This window comes from Antedon mediterranea, chromosome 6, assembly GCF_964355755.1.
Source record: "Antedon mediterranea chromosome 6, ecAntMedi1.1, whole genome shotgun sequence".
Taxonomy (NCBI): Eukaryota; Metazoa; Echinodermata; class Crinoidea; order Comatulida; family Antedonidae; genus Antedon; species Antedon mediterranea.
Genome location: NC_092675.1, coordinates 23463392 through 23479822, shown reverse-complemented (window position 1 = coordinate 23479822; position 16431 = coordinate 23463392). Strand labels below are relative to the sequence as shown.

General features: G+C 31.3%; 2 protein-coding genes across 3 annotated transcripts in view; one reads left to right on the top strand and one right to left on the bottom strand.

Annotated features, from left to right (window-relative positions):
* Positions 1 to 1321: 1321 nt before the first annotated feature.
* LOC140052508 (transient receptor potential cation channel subfamily A member 1-like) lies at positions 1322 to 12113 on the top strand. The gene is made up of 18 exons (XM_072098115.1): positions 1322 to 1480; positions 2265 to 2465; positions 2924 to 3099; positions 4010 to 4171; positions 5151 to 5268; positions 5443 to 5609; positions 6021 to 6105; positions 6226 to 6285; positions 6626 to 6706; positions 7010 to 7080; positions 7693 to 7849; positions 8398 to 8487; positions 8803 to 8978; positions 9463 to 9592; positions 9845 to 10042; positions 10359 to 10541; positions 10661 to 10794; positions 11330 to 12113. Exons 1-18 carry the CDS (start codon positions 1322 to 1324, stop codon positions 11394 to 11396), a joined length of 2415 nt encoding a protein of 804 aa, XP_071954216.1. The 3' UTR covers positions 11397 to 12113.
* A 2451-nt stretch (positions 12114 to 14564) lies between these two features.
* LOC140051590 (E3 ubiquitin-protein ligase MIB1-like) overlaps positions 14565 to 16431 on the bottom strand; it is a 68565-nt gene continuing 66698 nt past the window's right edge. The window contains exons 17-18 of one of the 2 annotated variants that reach the window (XM_072096851.1): positions 15873 to 15985; positions 14565 to 15289 (exon numbers count right to left, since the gene is read on the bottom strand). In XM_072096851.1, the coding sequence (XP_071952952.1) occupies positions 15149 to 15289; positions 15873 to 15985 (254 nt within the window). In that variant the 3' untranslated portion in view covers positions 14565 to 15148. The remainder of the gene's footprint in view (positions 15290 to 15872; positions 15986 to 16431) is intronic. The other variant, XM_072096852.1, reaches the window with a different exon arrangement.

Below are 16431 nucleotides of genomic sequence, written 5' to 3'. Positions count from 1 at the left end.
ATAGTGACTGTATACTAAACAAGGCCATGTACATGGCTGCAGTCGCGTGCGCAAATTTGAGTTAGTGTTTACCGACCGACCGACCGACCGACATAGTGAGCTCTGTAGAGTTGCGTTTGCACGCGACTAATGATCATCTGTATTATTTTCAATCTAGCCGTCAGTCTAGGTGATTCGACAGAAAGTGAATTAATGCGGTTGCGAGACGATGACGGATTTACACCTCTCCATTCAGCTGTAAGTGGTGGATCAAAGGAAGTGGTTGAATGTTGTTTGCTATTTGGTTGTTCAGTGGAGCTGACTGAGGTATGGAAAGGAGTATATTTAAGAAGTCTTACAGATATGTCAATCAATCAACAATCGCCAAGTGAAAGTTAAATTCAATTTTCCTTAAAGTGTGTTCAGAAATTAAATGGGTGTGGTAAATCTTGTCCAAAATGGAGAAATTGTTTTTCCAGAATATAGAATAGCGACAAGACTCATTAACCCCTCTCGAAACGAGTATTGTTATCAGTAAGCGCAGACCCACATAACATTAATAATTATTATTCCTAATAGTTAGGTAGATATATACCCAAAGCTGATCTTAAAGGCCAGGTGCGGGCAAAAAATATCTATTGATCATACCTTCCAATAATTATCGATCTATAGTTTCCCCTATGTTTCATAATGTTTGGGATTTTATTTGTTTTACACGAACTTGTTGAAAATAAGCACTTTCTTATCAGTGGGAGGATAGTTTAAATTACACTTTTGTAAATAGAGAGGCATTTTAAAAAGCTATGAAAAATAAACGGTGTGGTAAAAAATGTTATTAGATGACTAAATATAGGTAATATAACTAGACTTTTACATTTCTAGTGTTTTTATCCAACTTCAGATTTTTATTTTTATGCTATAGCAAAAATTATCCACCATATATCCACCATCTTTTTTCACCTTTTGGGAGTCACCAGACATGTTATTACATTAGGTTAAACTACCTAACTACTGAAAAAAAGTCTTCCTGGTTTTTATGGCAGAATTTTGCCAAATTTTGTATTTGACCATATTAAGGGAAATTCATGTTTTTTCATCTTGATTTCTGTTACAAATATTTGATTTATGTACAATTAACCAGATATTATGTTTAAATTTCATGCTTGTACCTGGGCTTTAAATACAAATAACCGTATTTCAGATTTCTATTGACGTTTGGAGAAAAAGAAGGTTCATAATTCCATTCCTTCACACATACCTGCAGAACATAAATATTGCCAACTGAGTTCAAATCACCAGTTACTTTATGTTTCTACAGAATACAGGGTGTACTGCTCTGCATATGTCGTGTTCTCAAGGCTGCACAAGTATCACAGAAGTGCTTTTAAATAATGGTAATGCAAGTAAGGTTATTGACTTCAAAGACATTGGTGGCCAAACGGCTCTTCATCTAGCATCTAAATATAACCATGTTGACGTTGCAAGGCTCCTGATTCAAAACGTAATAATTAATTTTTTTCATTTCAAGTAAACAACTAATATAGTCATTTTAAATTGATAAAAGGTCCACGATTATACGAGGATCCTCCTTATTACTAAAAATTGATTTGTACATTTGCTAAACAATTTGCACAAACAATTTGCATAAACATTTGCATAAACAATTTGCATAAACATTTGCATAAACAATGTTATAATTCTATAATTCTATTCCCTTTCTTCTTGTTTCTTATTCTTCTTTCGTTTCCTTTTTTCTTTTTATTCTATTGTTTTCTTTTTTTCTTTAACTTTAATTCCGTTTCTTTCTTTTCCTACTTATTTTAAATTTTCGTCTCTTTTTTTCTCTCTCTATTCTTCGTTTTTCTTTATATCTTTTTTGTTTTTCTCTTATTATTGTTCTTTAACAAATTGTTTTCGTCATATTTATCGCTTAAACTGCGACAAAACAATAAAATAATTGGAGTTGTATAGCATGAAAGTATCTAATGTTATACCTCCATGAGTATAGTATGTCTGTTTGAAAGTGCATATCGAAGAGAATAACATTTAGTTATTAGTATTTAATTTAAATTGGATGAAAGGTAAGACACGTTGAAACATTTATTATCAATATTATGTTTGAAAATTCATTTCAACGGCGGAGCAATTATTAATTGGGATCAGACCCACTAGCCCATGGCGTGTATACATCTGCAGATTATGTAATTATCTTGCCAGTTCGATTTCTTATCATTTACTGTCTGCGTAAGTTATTATTTGTCTTGTATATTTAATGTTTAATGTAGGGCTGTAAATTGGATGAAAAGGACAACGACGGATTTACACCGTTATTGATAGCATCTTTGATGAGTTGTTGGCAAACATCCTGGTTACTGATGGAACATAAGGCCAATCTTGCGGATACTGACGTTAATGGCCGTAATATAATGCATCTATTCGTGTATAAAACATCAGCAATCTTTTCAATACCAAAATTCCTTTGTGAGGTAGGTAGACCCAGTAAAATGTAATTTTAACAACAAAATTGAGGTTTGAATACATACATAAAAGAAGAATTGTTTGGCTGAAGCCTAAAATTAATAAATTTAGGGTAAAATCAGTGGGTAACAATAGGACCGTGTGTTCATATTCAAATTTAAATATTACCGAAAAAAAAACTTCTTTTAAAAAAGAAAATACGAATCAGTTATATTTCTGAAATACTGGTAAAATGGGTTGGAAGATGAGAGGAATTTGGTTGAATTATAGAAAAATAAAAAAACTGAGCTGTCTGATGAAAGGAAGTCGGCTGACTGATGACAGAAATTGGGCTGAATGATAAAAGGAATTGGGCTGAATGATGAATAGTAATTATAAGAGACCCGTATCGAATATTAAATGCGATGAACCAAATGAAACCAATATTAGCGTTTCATAACAAATCTCTTTTTTCTAAATTCAATAGAAATATAAAGAGGACCTTCTCAAGCTAGTTAATAGACAGGACATTGAAGGCAACTCACCTTTACACGTTGCTGTACTATACGGAGATATTATTCACGTTCAACAAATTCTTGATTTTGGTGCGTCACAACGGTTACGTAACAATCAATGTCAGACTCCGTTCCACATCGCAGCGGCGTAAGTTATTCTACACACGAACGTACTATTATTCATGTATATTTTATTCAAATACAAATGACAAACAAGCAGCCAAAAGCTTAAACCGTTTTCTCCCAGCAAAACCTAGAAAATCAACTATGATTATTGTAAACAGTAACAACCAATTTTTAACTATCTCAGGTTTGCCAAAAAGAGTTTCAAGTAAGAAGTGGGATCGCAGGCCTATGTCACGTTGGTGACATGGAGGGGGCATCTTAAGAAATAAATCAGAAGCCAGAAATGACAATAACAAATGCTCTCTTCTCGTCGAGAGCGAAGGCCGATCAGAAATCTATCATAACTAACTCAGATCATATCTTAAAATTGATATTCTTCTGAACGCTTTCAATTACACAATTATTTGTTATCAATAAGATGATGGCAGCTATACCAAATATAGCAGCCAATTATTTCATAAATTTGTTTTTTTCAAAACTGAAAAAACTCACCCAAAATTGCTTATCCACCATAGACAACCACGAACAACAACATTAACATAAATTAAATATTAGTATTAATAAACTCTACTAATAATATTATCATTTTAAATAATCATTGCATAGCCATTTAATAAACAGACCTTGGAGAATTTTAAATGCTTTAATATTTCAATTGATAAACCTGTAGGCCTATCTATAGTTTTGTCTGTTTTGTAACGTTTCGCCTATCCATAATTAGACTTAGACATTGAGTGAGACGTGATAATTTCGTAGGCTTATTTGACTATTTGAATATTGCCTAAAGAAAAGTATACATTTGTAAATACAAATTAATGCAGTATGAGGTTATTTTATTTACTACCTAATCTGATAATGTGTACCTTACAGACAAAATACGTAATGTTTCGTTTTCCATGTTTCTCAGATGTACAATACATTTTTTAAAATAGAATTGGTCGCTGTGATTGCATAAACGTCTTAATGAACTACCCATCATCATTAAGCATTAATCAAATTGGTGCGGATAATAAAAGAGCTGTTCACCAAGCAGCAGCAAATGGACATGTGGAAGTTGTCAAGATCCTATTGAGATCAGGAGCAATTACACGAGGGTAGATATTGTTGAGTATTGATTGATCGATTGCGATCGATCGATGAATGCTGGTGGTCGGGTTGGTGTGTTACTTGTTTAGTTCGCTGCGTATCCTTGTTGTTAATCTTTTTAGATTATACACAAACTTAGTATCTTCTGATTTTATTCTCAGTTTTTCTTTAGATATGTATTTTCTTATTCTCTATTCTTCATTCTCTATTTTTTCTTCTCTATATATCTCTCTCACTCCAAGATATTAACATTCATTTTTTTTAAATGGTTGAAATCGAACGTGACGTATCAAACTCTGCAATGTTAGAATGATATATAGCTGTGATTATGGGCTTCGTATGATTGATATTTCTTTTTGCAATAACTTGCTATCGTATTCTGCTCTTGTATTACCTAATTTTTGCTAATTGTATAGTTATTAGTTTAATTAGTTGGCTTACTGAATCAAAAGAGCCATGGATATGAATGAGTCTAAGGTCAAACGTTCCATGTCTCTCGACAACGGCGCATTTTACGTTAAGATAGCATGCATGTACTTTTCAAAATGAGTTCCGAAATGAAAAGAACTACAGTATAAATAAATAAAAACACTGTCTAATCATGTATGTAAAACAATATTGATATTACACTGCAGATTACTGCACACGGTACAGATATACATGTTCAAATGCATTATTTAATAGTCTATAGATTAACGTAACAATATAATAATTCAAATATTAACAATTCATTATTATTAAAATTATGAAAATGAACTTCTCTTTCGTCCGATTTTGATGAAATTAAAAATAATTGTTCAGCAACATTTTGTTAATTAATCCTCGCAGACATATTAATAGAGCAATTAGACGAAAGTCCATGTGCTATTTTATCTATAACCGAATTCATGATTGCTGGGTGTGGTTGATCAGTTTTTTTTTACCTAGTCATCTTTGGCTAACTGGGTAAATAACCGTTGATTAACTTTACGTTATATTTTACCACAGGGACATGTTAGGACAAAACCCGTTCCACGCCGCTGCAAAAGGCGGTCACATAGAAGTAGCGCGGGTACTACTTAAAATGAGGTCTAAGAATGTGCTTAATGATCAAGACAAAAATGGCGTAAGTGTCCATAAGTCTCTAATAATAATATGTTAATTTACTACTGCTATCGTGAACAAATTGAACAATTTGCATGGATTTAAGCTAGTTTGCGAACACTGAGTCATTATCATGGATTTGTTTAGCAAATGATTAGCTAATCAATTCTTATTTTTCTATTCTATTTCTCCTTAGAACACTGCTCTTCATTTGGCGGCTATTGAAAATCAACCGCACATGGTCTCTTACCTGCTGACTGAGGGTGCCACATTACGTGTAAACTTCGATGGGGATTACTTTTTTGATGTTGTAACTGACAACCGAAGCCGAAATTCAACGCTAGCGCTCACAATACATGACAGGTATACAAGTTATTTATTAAATCACTATAGTGGACCTACTACTTTCGTAGCTACATTTCATAGTCATATCTTAGCTCATTCACCAGGCTAATATACTTGTATAATCAAACATTTTAAACAGAAATTATGCGCAAGTCTACACAAACATGTATTCCTTGAGAGATAGTTCCACGGTAAATATTACCACCAACAAAATGACGAACACACTCTTGGCTTACAGTATATTAGATAACAAATTAAATATTTTCTGATAAATTACGAAAAGGTTCATCTGTCTGTATACGATACGGCTTCAAAACTTGCAGATTTTTTCTAGTTTAGACGAAACCCGTTCGTTTAGCCTGGCTCACTCGTCTATTTTCTACTTATATCATGTTTCCTTCAAGTTTATATTTTTTATTTACCACCAAGATGGCACGAGTGTCTTAGTATGTACAACAAATCCAAAGGATTGCCGATGATTCGATTGATTATGGACATGCCGTCAGCAGCTAAGGTCATATTTTAAATCTTAACTTCATTTCACGATTGTACTTGTACTCATTCTTTTGACACATCTCTGAAAAAAGGTAAATTCTGCGATTGATCTTGTTATATTATGTAAACTCTTTTTCAGATTGTTCTAGACAGAAGTAAAGAAACTGCAGATATTGACCCTAAAAATCTGGAATATTGGGTAACATACTATTTGTTACTATTTGTTACGATTTGGTCAAAACATCTATTGTTTTATGAATTGATTGTCACTAAAGATGTTTGTCATTTTTAGTCCGTTTTTATATGTATCTTTTAATCGGATTTGCTGACAACCGATTTCTTTTTTTTTTACGAAGACAAATAGGCCTAAAGTTTCTTGTATCTTGTATATTGTAAACAATGATATTGATAATGCACAGATCATGCCTTCTTTACCGTTATCTGAATCTATTTTATCTTAAGTTAATAAAAAAATATACTTTATTTGTTTATTGTAAGATACATTACATGAGTTTACAACAAATGTGTTCTATTTTCAGATTAAGTATGATTTCCGCTATTTATGTCCAGACGCAAGTGAAAAAGATGAGATAGCTGTACAGCCTCTTGAAGTGATTGACGTAAGTTAGTCAGAATCATTATGCTTAGAGGCCTAAGTTAATTTAGGTTCTAGATTGCGATTCGGCTAATAAAAAAACATTTCGGTATACATGACGTGTTATACGTATTATGCAATTTCCGGACACAAAACGTGATTATTCGCTGGTGGTAAATTTAAGAAATACTAACAACATTAAAAAACATGTCTACAAGTTTTCTTTCGTATTGTGCTTAAAAACTTCAAATAATTTATTTATAATTTTTAGCTTCGTATAACTTTTGTATATGTATCCAAATCCTAACTAATAATACTTTTTTCATAGACAATGATTAAGTTCACAAGAACTGAACTTCTTGGTCATCAAGTTTGTGAGAAGTATTTAAATTTGAAGTGGTGAGAATTATTAGTACTGTAAATTTGTTCATGTTTTCAGTATAACAAATTCAAAATATCCCAAACCAATTCAACACATATCGTATAATTAGTAAAAACATGAAATCGAATCTCATAAATCCTCTGTACCTGGAGTCTTGGTAAGCGGATTGTGCCCTTGCATCTGATTTGATAATTTTGTGCTATTCAATGTTCCATTGAATTGCCCGGAAAGTTCTATTTAACCTTTCCATTAAATGTAAAAAGGATATTACAAAACTAAAAGTAATATTTGCTTCTCTATAAACTGTCCTATCATTGGCCAATATGATACTATGTCAAACTGCAAACTGCGACTACTTCATTTATGAATCGAATTTAAAGTAATAGTTCGAACTAGCCGGAGTTGGAACTACGATTAAAATTGTGTTTAATTCAAACCTTCAACTAACGAAATATTAACTGTATAATACTTATCGCGATTTGAGTTTAACACTGGTGGAGTTAATTATGTGTGTTGTCTCATGTAAAATGTATTGTGTAGAATGTAGATATTGTATGCAGATAATGTCATTTAATTCAGTCTGGTCATATGCGTTTATAACTTTACTAAACAATTGCTTTTACTTTCAGGGAAACCTATGGGATCTTTACTCATACCATTCAATTTACCTTTTATATTCTGTACGTTATCATTTACACGTACTTCATTCTATCGGTTGAAATGAACAAATTTGATTGTAAAAGAAATAATGGGACTGAGGAATGCACACATATTGGTAACAATGAGGTACATTATTCATGAATTAGTATATTATATCATACTGATAGTGTAGAAAAAGCTTTACTTTTGTACTTACTTAATTACTTGTACGATAGTTATAGTAGTACACAATATAGTTTTGAATATTGTTAAAAATATCTCAACATATTGATACGTCCCTTTTTTGTATTTTTTCAGTTCTTCCTCTTTATTTTAGAAAAATGCAAAGTTCTAAAGCACAAATGACTTAGTTACTTAGTTAGTTACTGAACCCTAGTTGAGCCATAATACTTAAGCAACAAACCATATCATCAACATTTTAGATCAGCAAATTCAATTTGTTTTAAATTGCTTCTGCAGAAGTACTTTTAAACATATTTTACATGGAATATTGATGCAGTAGTACAGTAATATATCTTATCTTACAGTAAAACATGAAATAAGCAATAGTCTAAATGAGACTTCGGTATCGAAACCACTATCAACTTAGTCTTAGCTTGACAACAAATTGATACGTTTATATACAGTAGTATCTACAATGACAAATGTCTATTTGGGGTCTATATTTTCATTAGTTTACAGATGCGCAGTTTGGTTCACTGATATGTTTGATGATTTACAGTTCAGTTTCTTTCCTTGTACAAATAAAAATACTTCTCTCTTGGGTAAGTACATTTTTTTTTCACTTCAAACAGTTTTTACTTTCTTCAAAGCATAAAATGCATAACCAATCAGAGCTTGGTGTTCATGGAAATCTAAGATAATGACGAGGAAAATAATTTTTGGGGAACCTAATGTTCCAAATATGACGTGAAAAGTCAATGATTGAATGAGTTCTGGTCAGATTTGTAATTAACACTACTTAGCACTACTATATTTAATTAGAATAGAGGCCATTGTTCATATTTATCGATTCAATAAATTCGCTCAGTCAGGATTTTCAATTGGTTTTGCTTCTGAAGTAAAGTGTATATTTGTAGGGTAATTGGAGAGTAATGTCAGTTGAAAGGTTGATCAAGATTGGAACACATGTTGTAGTTGCTATTTTCGCCGGACCATTATTGTTTCAAGAGGAGTTTAGTTATCATTGGCAGTGGGAATTTGGCATTTTAGGTTTATTCCTCGGTTGGACAAACACGATGCAACTCCTAAAAAGGTAATTGTTTCTACCAATTAATAATTAATCGTATAATGTAGGTCGTACTTCTAGGCTTATGTATTCACGATGGTTATTATTCATTATCTGGAAAGTTTAGCACACTATACAAACTAGTAGGCTTGTGGATAATTATGATGTAAAACAACTTTAGTAAGATTAGAGGACCGTTGCGCCTTGTCCTCTTTCATGACTGTTTTCAAGAATCTATGGCTCCCTGACAATTACATGAGCTATGATTTTAAAACGAAGACAAAAAGTAGTTGTAGTATCGTGTCTTCTGATGGTATAACACAGATACAGATCTTTTATTGTCATAAAAACCAAAGTAGTACAGTATGAAATTTGTCTACTTGTTAATTTTTATATTTTTTACTTATTCCTAAATAATTATTTAGACCAAACTGGGACAAATAATACATTTTAAATTCATTTAAACATTATACATTGAAGTGTATAATTTATCTATCTTTATATATTTCAGAACTTCTCCTTTCGGGATCCTGATCATGATGTTCTATGAAGTGTTAGTTTCAATGTTGAAGATAATAACTGTTTTCTCACTTCAATTGTTTGGACTCGCAGTTTGTTTTCACGCATTGCTTGGATCCGATGTACGTATTCTTTCAAGGCAAAGACAGTTTGAAATAAGAGTATAAGATATGTATTTGTTTACGGATATATGCCGATGAATAACTTAATATTGAATGAAAGTACAATGGTGTTGGTAATTTAACAATCGATATATTTAATTACCACCGTTGAAGAAAGTAATTTTCCAATGTTTAACGCAAAGTTTAAATAATCAACTTCTTTTTCTCTTTCTACTCGTTTTTGCTCCTAATTATCTTTCTTTTTTAATACAGGAAGATCAGCCATTTGAGAGCATTATTATGTCATGTGTGCGGATTTATGATATGATGATTGGAGAAATTGATTTCATTAATTCGTTTGCCAAACCAGTAATGGACGGTAGTAAAGATACAGCCCATTATCAGTGGACCATTATAATATTGGTTTTGATATTTATGATAACTATGACTATAGCTTTAATGAACTTGATGGTAAGTTTAAACTAGAGACATTATGTTCAATAGAACATGAACCCAGTCAGATGAATTTTATGGAATTTGATTCCTGAGCTTTATGAATTTTACTATTGATCAAGTTTGAGTGAAAACAGCCCAGGGTAAAAATGTCTTCTTTAGGAAAGCGAAAGAAACACAAATATTTTTCTATAGGACTATACCAAAAAATTGGTGCTGTTTTTTTGGTTTTCTTTTTGTTTTGTTTTTTGTTCAGTTTATTTTGCAGCTAAGACATTTTAAATTTGTATTTTACTCAGTAGGACTAATGATATGAAGTTGTAATTTTTTTTAGATTGGTTTAGCAGTTGGAGATATAGAGAAAATTGGTAAGATGGCTAAATATCACCAGCATGTGCTTAGTGTCGGCTTCTACAAGCAATTTGAAATCACATTCAATTTCTATAAGAAATACTTTCAAAAACATTCACTGACTGTTTATCCGAACAGAAAAGAACACAGGCAATCTATGGCAAAGGTAAACCTATGCCTGCACGGTAATATAAATGTATTGTTCTTATATTGTAATCTATGTTATTATATTGATACAAATTACGGTATTTTTTTAGTTGGCTAACAATCTAACGTTATTTTTAGATAATTACATGGTTAGATGGACTATTCGGAAATATACCGGTTCTTGAAGATGCCGGAAAGGAAGATAATAACGGAGAGATAACAATACCGACAGAAGCTCGTATTTTTAAACGAATTGGTGAAGTTAACGAAAAGTACGTACATTTTAAACTTATAGTAATGTGCTATGTTAGATGAAAATAAGTACAAAAAGTAAGGTGCAGAAAAAAAGACGACTTGACGTCAAGGAATTTACGAATTTAACGGGAAAATGTATCAAAAGAATTTCCCTTATTATGATTACTGTAGGCCTAGTTATGGATTGAAAGTTACATAATACAAACTGGGCATTTTTGTTCCTGCAGGGGGTAAGTCGGGATACGACGATATGACCAGTTAGTATTTTATTTGAAAATTTAAAAGCTATGGTGGTGTGAGTAGATGACCGTTGACTTGGTAAAAAGGATGAGTATTTGGTTTGAATACCTCTTCTATGCCATTCAGGGAGCTGCCGAGTAGTGAACCTGCGCCGATATTATCGCTACTACGACCTAAGTTATAGCATTGCGCTTTGATTCTTCTGTATAAAGCGCAATATAAATACGATGTAACGAGCCTATATACTGTACGTTACACTCATTTAAGTACCATGTGATAATTGAGACTTACGATGTTCATGTTTATTTTCAGACTCAATGTTATCATCGAAGCTCTCAATAAGTTGGAAAGTTTAAAATCACTTCCATGCGGTGAATAAACAATTAAAGTATTCGACCAGATGAACGCCATTTTAAAAATCGTAGCTAAAACTCTTATTATATTAAATAATATAAACACATATTCAATGTAGGTTTATTGATAATAAAATATTGCATGTTTAGGCCTATGGGTGACGACATATTTTATTTCTGTAGCATGGCTATGACCCTATATGAGGGTGATACCACTGTTGTAGATTTTACCACTCTTTGTAGAGGGTAATATTTAGATTTTACATTGCGTGTGTCAGAGGCATCCTGAATTTATTTGTGGAGGATTGACACTTGTATCACCCACACGCAAAAACGTTTGTTTAATGTACCTTAGTGTATCGTTAAGTAATACATAGATGTACCGCAAGGCTTATGATGTATTGGCAATTTTACTATTATTGATTAATGTATTTATTTGTTTAGTGGCGCCATAGGATGATAACACAATATATACGCATATATGGCAATATTTGCGCATAATTATTGAATTAAAAAAGTTGCTATTTTGGCTATTTTCGAAAAACAATCATTGTAGGCCTACTATAGTAGGCCTATAGCGAAATTATTCCCCCTTTATTTTTTACATAAATGGTTGCTATAATCATAATTGATATGCGCAGAGTAACATAATGTATTCTGTGCATGGTATCTCATATATATATATATATATAGGTATCAAATATATTTTAAAAAGTGTACATTTTGGACATTCTCGAAAAATTCAAACATTCCGCTCATTTAATTTTTTTAAATAAATGGTTACTATATCATAATTGACATGTGCACAGTAACATGTGTTCTGCGCATGTTATCTGAATATGTTTTAAAATGTCTACATTTTGGTCATTTTCGAAAATAAATGTTTATTTGACTTGACTTATCGTATAGTAATTGACATTTTGGAATCCCTGCACTTATAGTAGGGATTATTTTTCCCAAAAATGATAAAATTTCTACATTTTTATTTTTGACAAAACTGGTTAATATGATTTTATAAGATGTTGATAAGGTAACATATGCTCATATGTAGCAATTATTATCGCATAATAATTAAATTTTTAAAATTCTTCTGATGCCAGTTTTTAGTTTTAGTAACGAAATGTATATTTTGCCCATACTTCGACAAAATCATTTTTTTCTAGAAACAAGGACAAATATAAACCATTTCAATTTCCGACAAAAAGTGTTGCTACGACACCAAATATGATGATTAGCATTTAGCAATAATCAAATAAACGTAAATATAATTGAAATTTAAACATTCTATTTATTTTGCTCATTTTGGCAAATTTCATTTGTTGACATTACTTGTTGCCATAAAATATAAGCAATCATCGCATACTTTTACAATTTAAAAAATAGGCTAATTAGTTTATGTTATCGATAGTTACTGTACGTCAGTTAAATATCATCATTTTAAATAAAACAATAAACAATCAGCACCATGTGTCTGATAACTTGCCTTCACGAAGAATTTAAAATTTATTTACCGAATAAAATGTACATAGTAATTAGTACAACACAATACCTCCAATAATATTGCATTAATTATGCATGTAAATTCTATACAATATGCATAATTGTTTGTTTATAAACTAAATACACCCTGTAAATATTAACCATTGATTTATAATTGCAGGGGGGGGGGGGGGGTGGGGGTATGAACTTTCACAAGCGGCATTTTTAAATGACTGGAAACAGTACGAGTTACGTGGTTAAGGTAATATATGACATGATTATTGTGAAGCATAACAAACATTGCATGGATTATGAAGCATCTAAGGAGGGACATATTTATGTGGGGAGCACACTAACCAAATTATTAATATGTTTACAAGTAATACCAAACAGAGATGGCCAATTCAATTTAATTCATTATTTTTTATTCTAAATATGTTGTGCTTTCTTTTATCATTATAAATTATATTTATTTTAATTTTTATTGGTACATGTTTATGTCTCGTCATGATGTATTTTTGTGAGGGTGTCTAATGATCAGCTTCGGCTGGATGGACCACCCTCGTAAAATATTGTTGAAATAAAACCAAATTACAAAAATAAAAACGTTTATATAACACCCTTCATAAAATCTTTTTTTAAACACTAGCATCTTTGTTGGGGCCATTTTGATCATTAATGTATATAAACAAAACATTAATAGAATCAATTTACCTGTCTTTGAGTGAGGTAAACTTTCACTAAAATTATTTTCCAGATTTGTTAAGGGACATTACTATATGAACTAAAGTTTCCATATTTCCTAGACATTACTCTATGAACAAACGTTTCCAGCTTTCCTAGACATTACTCTATGAACAACATGTTTCCAGCTTTTCCATACATTAATCTATTAACAAATGTTTCCAGTGTCTCAGACATTACTCTATGAACAAATGTTTTCAGCTTTCCTAGACATTACCTTATGAACAAAATGTTTCCAGCTTTTCCATACATTAATCTATTAACAAAATTTCCAGTTTCCCAGACATTATTTTTTATTGAAAAATGTTTTCAGCTTTCCTAGACATTACCCTATGAACAAAATGTTTCCAGATTTCCATACATTAATCTATTGAAAAATGTTTCCAGCTTTCCTACACATTACTCTATGAACAAAATGTTTCCAGATTTTCCATACATTAATCTATTAACAAATGTTTCCAGTTTCCAAGACATTACTTGATTAAAAAATATTTCCAGCTTTTCCATACATTAATCTATTAACAACATTTCCAGTTTCCCAGACATTATTTTTTATTGAAAAATGTTTTCAGCTTTCCTAGACATTACCCTATGAACAAAATGTTTCCAGATTTCCATACATTAATCTATTGAAAAATGTTTCCAGCTTTCCTAGACATTACTCTATGAACAAGATGTTTCCAGATTTTCCATACATTAATCTATTAACAAATGTTTCCAGTTTCCAAGACATTACTTGATTAAAAAATGTTTCCAGCTTTTCCATACATTAATCTATTAACAACATTTCCAGTTTCCCAGACATTATTTTTTATTGAAAATGTGTTCAGCTTTCCTAGACATTACCCTATGAACAAAATGTTTCCAGCTTTTCCATACATTACTCTATGAACAAAATGTTTCCAGATTTTTCATACATTAATCTATTAAAAATGTTTCCAGTTTCCAAGACATTACTTCATTAAAAAATATTTCCTTCTTTTCCATACATTAATTTATTAACAAATGTTTCCAGTTTTCCCAGACATTTTTTGATTAAAAAATGTTTCCAACTTTTCCATACATTAATCTATTAACAAATGTTTCCAGTTTTCCCAGACATTATTTGATTAAAAAATGTTTCCTTCTTTTACATACATTAATCTATTAACAAATTAATGTTTCCAATTTTTTCAGTCCTTCACAAAACAGTATTTTGTAAACAAAATGTCTAGGCTTCATTACACCAGTGCCACAACATCTAGTTTATATTTTATAAAAATGTTAAAAATCCAGTTCAGGATTTATCCGAAACTCTCTACATGTAAAATTACCTTTTCATTTTTTTGTCTACATCACGACCATTCCTTGCTCAACTTAAATACTGTACAACTAAAAAAAAAGATTATATTTACATTTACAACTCACTGATAGAGATAATAAGTGTTCAGACCATTACATCCTTTACACATTAGATATCAAAACACAAGTTTTGATAGCATGATAGTCTCAGAAATTCATGTAGGTATATACAATTTAAATCATGATTAATTATAGAATATTGTTAAATTTATTTTTAGTAAAGCAAAATGCGTTTTTCAACAGTTTTTCGACATATTGGACATTCTGACATTCGGTCTCCGCATAGCTGGCAAGTTCCATGCCCACAGAGGAATATCATATTCTTGAGACGGTCAAGGCAAACTGGACACAAAGTCTATAAAGAATAAAAAGAAATATACACCAAATTATTTCATGTAAAGTAAATATATGTTTAGATTTTGAAAACTTTTACTTAAAAAGGCAGAAACTTTTGATTAAACTCTTTTATTAATACAGCTATCGGAAGCTAACTTCACTCCAAAACGTTTAACTACTCTTTGCGGGATAATAATGACAGCATAAACGTTTAACTACTCTTTGCGGGATAATAATGACAGCATTGTACAACCAACCAAGAAAGCTGTGAAAAACCGGTTTTATATTGAGCAAACTTTAGGCTGAAATGTGATCTGTTATAACAAATTACGCAAAATGTTTTTAAGGTAAACCCTTCTTTCTATAAAAAGATTTTTTTCAATAAAAGCATGCACTTAATCGTTCAGTAATGGGAATTTATATTTTTAAAATGTTCTTTAGAAGAACTCATTTGTCTACACTTTCGAACTAGTTTGACAAAAAAAGTGTGATGCGCCCAAATATGATGGGGATATGACATCATATTTCCCTACATGGACACATCACATTTTTTTGTCACATAAAGTTTGATAGTGTAGACAGCATTCTTTATTGTTCTTTACCTGATCCTTGATATCTTGTAATTGCTGTTGGAGTTTAATAATATCGGCATTATTTTGAATTGTTCTAGTATTAACTGGTTTATTTTGTTGCACTGGAACAACAGGCTGTTCTACTGAAATGACAAAGCACAACTGATGTTAAAACATTATAAAAATAATTTATACACAACCATTAATAGCACATAAATTAATCTAAAAATGTTGGTATGCATATGTGCAAGATAGTGCTTATCACAGTTTTTACAGATTGGTGGGCTTTTCTATACATGCAGGGCCACTTCAGATGCTGAGGCCATCTTAGCTTTCATTTACGTATATTTTTTCTAACAATCGGATGTCTTTCAGATACATAGTACGTTTTCAGATACCATAGGCTTTCTTCAGATTCATGTGCTATTTTCAGATACCAGGGCTGTCAACAGATAGCTATAATTTATGTATACTTTTTCTAACAATTGTACTTCTGTCAGATACATAGCGCATTTTTCAGATACCATGGGCTTTCTTCAGAAGCATGTGCTATTTTCAGATACCAGGGCTGTCTTATGGCTATACTTTA

Excerpts from the sequence above, each read along its gene's own strand:
- LOC140052508 (XM_072098115.1), top strand. The coding sequence starts at position 1,322 with ATGTCGTGTTCTCAAGGCTGCACAAGTATCACAGAAGTGCTTTTAAAT. Across the intron at positions 5,269-5,442 it reads ATGATCAAGACAAAAATGGC|AACACTGCTCTTCATTTGGC; the intron begins GTAAGTGTCCAT and ends ATTTCTCCTTAG. Across the intron at positions 5,610-6,020 it reads GCGCTCACAATACATGACAG|ATGGCACGAGTGTCTTAGTA; the intron begins GTATACAAGTTA and ends TTTACCACCAAG.